Below are 7,915 nucleotides of genomic sequence, written 5' to 3'. Positions count from 1 at the left end.
CACCCCCATCTGGTAACACTACAACTCTCTGTCAAAAATAAATAAGCCCGGTGTGGTGACTCATGCCTGTATTCCCAGCACTTTGGGAGGCCGAGGCAGGTGGATCATCTGAGGTCAGGAGTTTGAGACCAGCCTAGCCAACATGATGAAACCCCATCTCTACTAAAAATAAAAAAATTAGCTGAGAGTGCTGATGCATGCCTGTAATTGCAGCTACTTGGAGGCTGAGGCAGGAGAATCGCTTGAACTCAGAAGGCGGAGGTTGCAGTGAGCCAAGATAGTGCCACTGCACTCCAGCCTGGGCGACAAAGCGAGATTCCGTTCCTAAATAAATAAATATCATCTTAATTACCTTAACAAATTAAAGACTAAATCTTCACTATCATTGAGTTCGTGTTTAAATTTCTCCAATTGCCTCATTTTTTTTTTTTTTTTAACAATTTGTTCAAGTGAAAATCCAAAATCCAAAAGTGGTCCATATAGTGTAATTGATTGTGGTCCATGAAGTATGATTGATGCCTTTTAAGTTCCTTTTTTTTTTTTTTCGAGACAGTGTCTTACTCTGTCTCCCAGGCGGAGTGCAGTGGCGAGATCTCAGCTTGCCACAATCCCCACCTCCTGGGACCAAGCAATCCTCCCTCCTCAGCCTCCCGAGTAGCTGGGACTACAGGGCATGCCTCATCATGCCTGGCTAACTTTTGTACTTTTGTAGAGACAGGGTTTTGCCTTGTTGCCCAGGCTAGTCTGAAACTCCCGGAATTAAGCCGTTTGCCAGTCTCAGCCTCCCAAAGTACTAGTATTACAGGCGAGAGCCATTGCACCCAACCTTAAATTCCTTTTAATCTATAAATTCTTCATGTCTTTCTTTTTCCTGCCCTCCATTTTTTGTTATTGAAGAAACTGTCCTCCAGAGATTTCCACAGTCTGTATTTTGTTAATTGTGCTCCTATGATGTTGTTTAACATGTTTTCCTTTGCATCCTTCATTTCCTGAAAACTGGCAGTAAATTCTAGTCTTAAACGGATTCAGATTTGAACATAATGTTCTATTGTTTCTCTTTCTGTGATGTTAGTAGCCAATGATGATCATTGCCCAGAGCCATTATTTCATTAGGGAGTTGCAAAATTGTGATGCTCTAATTCTATCATCCTTTTAAATTTTGTTAGCTGGAATATTCTTTCTTTTTCTTTTCTTTCTTTTCCTTTTTTTTTTTTTTTTTTTTTTTTTTTTTTTTTTTTTTGAAGCAAGGTCTTGTTCTGTCACCCAAACTGGAGTGCAGGGGTGCAAACACAGCTCATCACAGCCTCAACTTCCCAGGTTTCAGTGATCCTTCTGGCTCAGTCTCCCCAGTAGCTGAGACTACAGACGCCTGCCATCATACTGGGCTAATTTTTGTACTTTTTGTAGAGATTGAGTTTCGCCATGTTGTCTAGGCTGATCTCAAATTTCTGAGCTAAAGCAACCCTCCCTCGTCAGCCTCCCATAGTGCTGGGATTAAGGCATGAACCACTGCACCCAGCCCATCTTTTACATTTTCTTTCTTTTTCAGGGTTTTACTCTGGTCACCCAGCAGGCTGGAGTGCAGTGGCAAGAACTCGTCTCACTATAACCTCTGCCTCCTGGGCTCAAGCGATCCCCCTGCCTCAGCCTCCTGAGTAACTGGGACAACAGGCATGTGCCACCATGCCCGGGTAATGTTTGTATTTGTAGCAGAGATGGGGTTTCACCAAGTTGGCCAGGCTGTTCTTGTACTCCTGGCCTCAAGTGATCCAGCCGCCTAGGCCTCTCACAGTGCTGGGATTACAGGCGTGAGCCACCATGCCTGGTCTACATTTTCTTCTTCAGACATGGAATCACTATTTCTCCAGTGAATCCTGGTTCCTGTACACTGTTAATGAGTGCATCATAGCTTTTAGGCCATTTTCGTGGTCAGAGTTCAGAAATATGTGTGTATATATGTATGTAGATAAAGATATTGCTACATATAGATATACATAAAGATAGATGTATAGATATGGTTATATATGTATCTATGTCTATATATAGACATAGATACATATATATATATATGTAGACAGATTTTTTAAGAGAAAATGCATCACATTTTAACACTGATATTTCCAAGTCAAATGAGATTTTAGGGCTGGGTACTAGTGGCTCATGCCTGTAATCCCAGCACTTTGGGAGACCATGGCAAGAGGATGACTTTAGACCGACCAGGAGTTTAAAATCAGCCTCAGCCGGCGCAGTGGCTCATGCCCGTAATCCCAACACTTTGGGAGGCTGAGGCAGGCAGATCGCCTGAGGTCAGGAGTTCGAGACCAGTCTGGCCAACATGGTGAAGCTCCATCTCTGCTAAAAACACAAAAATTAGCTGGGCATGGTGGTGCACACCTGTAATCCCAGCTAGTGGGGAGGGCTGAGGCAGGAGGATCACTTGAACCCAGGAGGTGGAGGTTGCAGTGAGCTGAGATCATGCCATTGTACCCCAGCCTGGGCAACAGGAGCAAAATTCTGTCTCAAAAATAAATAAATAAATAAATAAATAAATAAATAAATAAATAAAACCAGTCTGGGCAATAATAGTGAGAACCCTCATCTCTAAAATATACAATAAAATGAAAAACCAATTATTAACTGAGTTCTTTGATTTTGTAATTGTATCTCTTTTACACTGCAAATCTGGGGGTTCCCAACATCATTAACATAATTATATATTTTCTTTATCCTACTGTTATACTATTAGTTTTGCTATCGTTACTAACAATAGTATTCCGAACAACAGTTTAAGACTTACTTTGTTCATTATTTTAAGAATTTTTACCTCCGGGAATTTATAGTTAAGTTACTGTATTTCGACCACGCACAATGGTTCACACCTGTAATCCTAGCACTTTGGGAGACCAAGGCAGGTGGATCACCTAAGGTCAGTAGTTCGAGACCAGCCTGGCCAACATGGTGAAACCCGATCTCCACTAAAAAATACAAAAATTAGCTGGGTGTGGTGACACACGTCTGTAATCCCAGTTACTCGGGAGGCTGAGGCAGGAGAATTGCTGGAACTTGGGAGGCAGAGGTTGTAGTGAGTTGAGATCATGCTACTGCACTCCAGCCTGGGTGACAGAGCCAGACTTCATCTTAAAAAAAAAGAAAAAAGAAAAATTACTATATTTCAAATTTACTTAAAATAATTCCCTTTTATGGGTTATGCTACCAATATGATGCACAGGTTCATTTGCTTTTGACTTTTTTGATGTTTTAAAATTTTATATTATTTAAAAATTAATGTTTACACGGTTCCAAAGTCAAATATACAAAACAGTATGTACTCAGAGAAGGGTAGTTTCTGTCCCCATCTCTTCCATCCTATTATCTTTCTCTCCCTTCTCATATAGGTAACTATAGCTAACCTTTTCTCTGTTTGTTTATATTTATATCTCTAGAGAATATATTCATGTTCTCTTCCTTTCTACAAACAATAGCATACTATGCACATGTTCCTCCACTTTTCTTTCTTTCTTTTTCTTTCTTTCTTTCTTTTCTTTTTTTTTTTTTTTTGGAATAGAGATGCCAGTATCCCTGTAATCACTATGTTGCCTAGGCTGGTCTCAAACTTTTGCTGCCTCAGCCTCCTGAGTAACTCGGACTATAGTCACATACCAGTGCACCCAGCTATTACCCATCCTGCTTCTTTTTTTACTTAAAAATATATCCTAGAGATCACTTTACAGTAGCATATAAAGATATTCCCTATTATTTTCTTCAGTGGTTTCATTGTTGTTCAGTAATTCATTATTTGAATATTTCATAGTTAATTCAACCTGTCCCATGTGGACAGGCATTTTCATTGTTCCCAGTCTTTGACTATTAGCCTTAATGCTTTGATAACTGCCTTATGCATACATATTTTCATACTTTTTTAGTGTGTCTTTGTGATAGATTCTTTTCCCTAATTGCTACTGGATTTTAAGGCACAATAAGAAAAGTTTTTCCCACTCCTAGGTTATAGAGGAATTCATTCCTATTTTCTTCTAATTGCTATGTCACCTTTTAGTTGCCAGTTATCTGATGAAAATAACAAGCTTGGATTTTTATTTCTTTGAACATTGAAAGCATAGTTATTTTATGGCCCATGTTTGATAATCATAATATCCAATGGTTTTTTTTGTGTGTGGATCTGTTTCTGTTTATTTTGGCTATTGTTTCTAAAGATACTTTTCTTCTTTTGTTGTATGCATGTTTATCTTTCATTATGTGGTATAATATATTTGTAAAAGTAAGTGGAGGCAGCCGGGCTTAGTGGCTCACACCTGTAATCCCAACATTTCGGGAGGCTGGGACGGGCGGGTCACTTGAGGTCAGGAGTTTCAGACCAGCCTGGCCAACATAGTGAAACCCCGTCTCTAAAAAATACAAAAATTAGCCAGTCATGGTTGTGGGCATATGTAGTCCCAGCTACTCAAGAGGCTAAGGTGGGAAAATCGTTTGAGCCTGGGAGAAGAAGGTTGCAGTGAGCCGAGATCATGCCATTGCACTCCGGCCTGGGCAACAGAGTGAGACCTCGTCTCAAAAACAAAAAAACAAAAAAACAAAAAAACAAAAAACGTTGAGGTTTAGGAAATGCATGCAATCTTATTCCAGAGAGGTATTTTATTTGCTTCTGTGTGGTGTGTGGGAACACTATCATTCTGGGACTACTTAAATTGAATTTCAAGACTTGGTATTTGTGGGCCAATCAGATGGCATGAAGCAGGCTGCAAACCCAATGGAAGTGCTGGTTTAGTTCTGCTTCATGTTTCCCTTGTTGAAACAACTAAATGGTGGTGTTTCAGGAATAAAGTAAAAAGTAATACAAAAAATAAACAAATTAAAGAAGGAAGAAAGAAGAAAAACCACACAAAAAAGAAACATTCATGAAGATTTTCCTATGAGCAAAATTTTTAAAAAATAAAATAGTCTGGCTTTTTTTTTTTTTTTTTTTTACCTCGTTGCACTTCTGAGAGCAAGATGGGTCACCAGCAGCTGTACTGGAGCCACCCGCGAAAATTCGGCCAGGGTTCTCGCTCTTGTCGCGTGTGTTCAAACCGGCACGGTCTGATCCGGAAATATGGCCTCAATATGTGCCGCCAGTGTTTCCGTCAGTACGCGAAGGATATCGGTTTCATTAAGTTGGACTAAATGATCTTCCTTCAAAGGATTATCCAAGGCATCTACTCAGTGAAAAACCATGATAGTTCTTTGTACATAAAATAAACATTTGAAAAAACCAAAAAATAAAAAAATAAAAAATAAAATAAAATAAAATAGTCTGGGCAAGGTGGTTCACACCTGTAATCCCAGCACTTTGGGAGGCCGAGGCAGACAGATCATCTGAGGTCAGGAGTTTGAGACCAGTGTGGCCAAGATGGCAAAATTCTCTCTCTACTAAAAATGCAAAACATTAGCCAGGCATGGTGGCAAGCACCTGTAATCCCAGCTACTTGGGAGGCTGAGGCAGGAGAATTGCTTGAACCCGGGAGGTGGAGGTTGCGGTGAGCTAAGATCACTCCACTGCACTCCAGTCTGGGCAACAGAGAGAGACTCTGTCTCAAAATAAATAAAATAAAATAAAATAAAATAAAATAAAATAAAATAAAACAAAACAATAAAAGAAAGAAAGAATTAAATGGGAGGCCAGAACCCTGGGTCCCTATGTATGTAAACTGAAACCCAACTCTGTAAATCGTCATATTATAGGAAAACAAATTTACACTCAACCAACCAGAGCCCTCTAACTATCCTCTAACTAGAAACTTTACACTGGAATGATCCAAATAAAGCTACTACTCCACTTTAGCCAATCAAATATTTTCTTTGCCTTGCTTCCTCATTCACTTTGGTTTGAAGCTACCTGATTTACTGTTCAAATAAACCTTATTTATTTAATTTTATTTTTGGAGACACTGTCTCACTCTGTTACCCAGGCTGGAGTGCAGTAGTGCAATCATGGATCACTGCAGCCTCGACTTCCCAGGTTCAAGTGATTCTCCCACCTCAGCCCCCTGAATGGCTGAGACTACAGATGTAAGTCACCACACCCACTCATTTTTGTAGTTTTTGTAGAGAAGGGGTTTTGTCATATTGCCCAGGCTGGTCTCATACGCCTGGGCTCAAGCTATCTGCCTGCCTTGGCCTCCCAAAGTGCTGGGATTACAGTCGTGAACCACCGCGCCTGGCCTCTCATTGTTATTTCTTTAAAAAAAATTTTTTTTAAGCCAGTCAAATTTAGCAGTGGGGGATTGTATACCAACTTTAGTGACACTAATGATCATAAGTTCTGATAACCCACTACCAGCCTCTCATCGTTATTTCAATTTGCTATTCTCTGATTATTAAATATATTTTATTTTTATTTTTATTTTTGAGATGGTGTCTTGTTATCACCCAGGCTGGAGTGCAGTGGTGCAATCTCAGCTCACTGCAACCTCCGCTTCCCAGGTTCAAGGGATCCTCCCGCCTCAGCCTCCCAAGTAGCTGGGATTACAGGTGCTCGCCACCACACCCTGCTAATTTTTGTATTTTTAGTAGAGATGGGTTTTCCCCATGTTGCTCAGGGTGGTCTGGTGATCCACCCGCCTCAGCCTCCCAAAGTGCTGAAATTACAGGCATGAGTCACTGTGCCCGACCATGATTATTAAATAATTAAATCATCTCTTCAAATGCTTTTCAGCCTTTTGGATTTTCTCTTCTATAGGTTGCCTGGTTATATCCTTTTGTCTTTTTTTTTTTTTTCCATTGGGATTCCTGTCTTTTTCTTGCTGATCTGCTATTCCTGCCATATTGTATAATTAGTCCCTTGTTGATTTTAGACATGAGAAATGTCTTCTACCAATCTGTTATCACCCTATTAACTTTATCCATTGTTTGTTATATAAGCAGAAATCCTTAAGTTTTATGTCATTAAATCCTTTTTTTGTTTGTTTGTTTGTTTTGTTACCCAGGCTGGTCTTGAACTCCTGAGCTCAAGTGATCTACCCTCCTTGGACTCCAAAAGTGCTAGGATTACAGGTGTGAGCCACAGCACCCAGCCTATGTCACAAAATTCATCAATATTTTTTGCCATATAACTTGTACTTTAGGTTTTTAAAAAAAGTCTTTATCACCTGTATCACAAAATAATTCTCTTATAGTTTCTTCTAAAACATAGCTTTACCTTTCATGGCCAGGTGCAGTGGCTCATGCCTGTAATCCCAGCACTTTGGGAGGCTGAGGCAGGCAGATTACTTGAGGTAAGGTGTTCGAGACCAGCCTGGTCAACTTGGTGAAACCCCATCTCTGCTAAAAATACAAAACTTAGCTGGGTGTGATGGTACACGTCTGTAGTTCCAGTTTCTCGGGAGGCTGAGGCATGCGAATCGCTTGAACCTGGGAGACTGAGGCTGTAGTGAGCTGAGATCATTGCACTCTGGCCTGGGCCACAGAGCGAGATCCTGTCTCAAAACAAAAACAAAAAAAAAAAAAAACAAAAAACAAAAAACAAAAAAACAAAAAAAAGCAACATACTTTTATCTTTCACATTTATGTCTTTATTAAACCTGGAACCCATAATGATATGTGACCTTAGATAAGAAAAGCAGTTTTGCTTCTATTTTTATAGTAAGCCAATTTCCCCCAAACTTTTTATGAAGGAATCTATTATTTTCCATTGATTAGTGATTTCACTTTTATTATATATTAACTCTCATTTACATGGCTTTATCCTTGGGCATGGTTTATTTTTTTCCACTAGTCTATTTGGTGTTGGTGTTTTTTTGTTTTGGGGCTTCATGTTTATTTGTTTGTTTTCTGTGCGCGCGTGTGTTTTTTTTCTTCTTTTGAAACAGAGTCTTGCTCTGTCACCCAGGCTGGAGTGCAATGGACTCATCATAGCTCACTG

General features: G+C 39.7%; 1 protein-coding gene across 1 annotated transcript; it reads left to right on the top strand.

Moving 5' to 3' along the window:
• Window positions 1–4,971: 4,971 nt before the first annotated feature.
• LOC115898708 (40S ribosomal protein S29) lies at window positions 4,972–5,274 on the top strand. Its single transcript, XM_030934413.1, has one exon. The coding sequence runs from the start codon at window positions 5,008–5,010 to the stop codon at window positions 5,176–5,178; it is 171 nt and encodes a 56-aa protein (XP_030790273.1). The 5' UTR covers window positions 4,972–5,007; the 3' UTR covers window positions 5,179–5,274.
• Window positions 5,275–7,915: the final 2,641 nt, after the last annotated feature.

Source organism: Rhinopithecus roxellana, chromosome 7 (genome assembly GCF_007565055.1).
Source record: "Rhinopithecus roxellana isolate Shanxi Qingling chromosome 7, ASM756505v1, whole genome shotgun sequence".
Classification (NCBI taxonomy): domain Eukaryota; kingdom Metazoa; phylum Chordata; class Mammalia; order Primates; family Cercopithecidae; genus Rhinopithecus; species Rhinopithecus roxellana.
The sequence above is the reverse complement of the archived record's forward strand: the minus strand, read 5'-3'. Positions and strand labels throughout refer to the sequence as shown.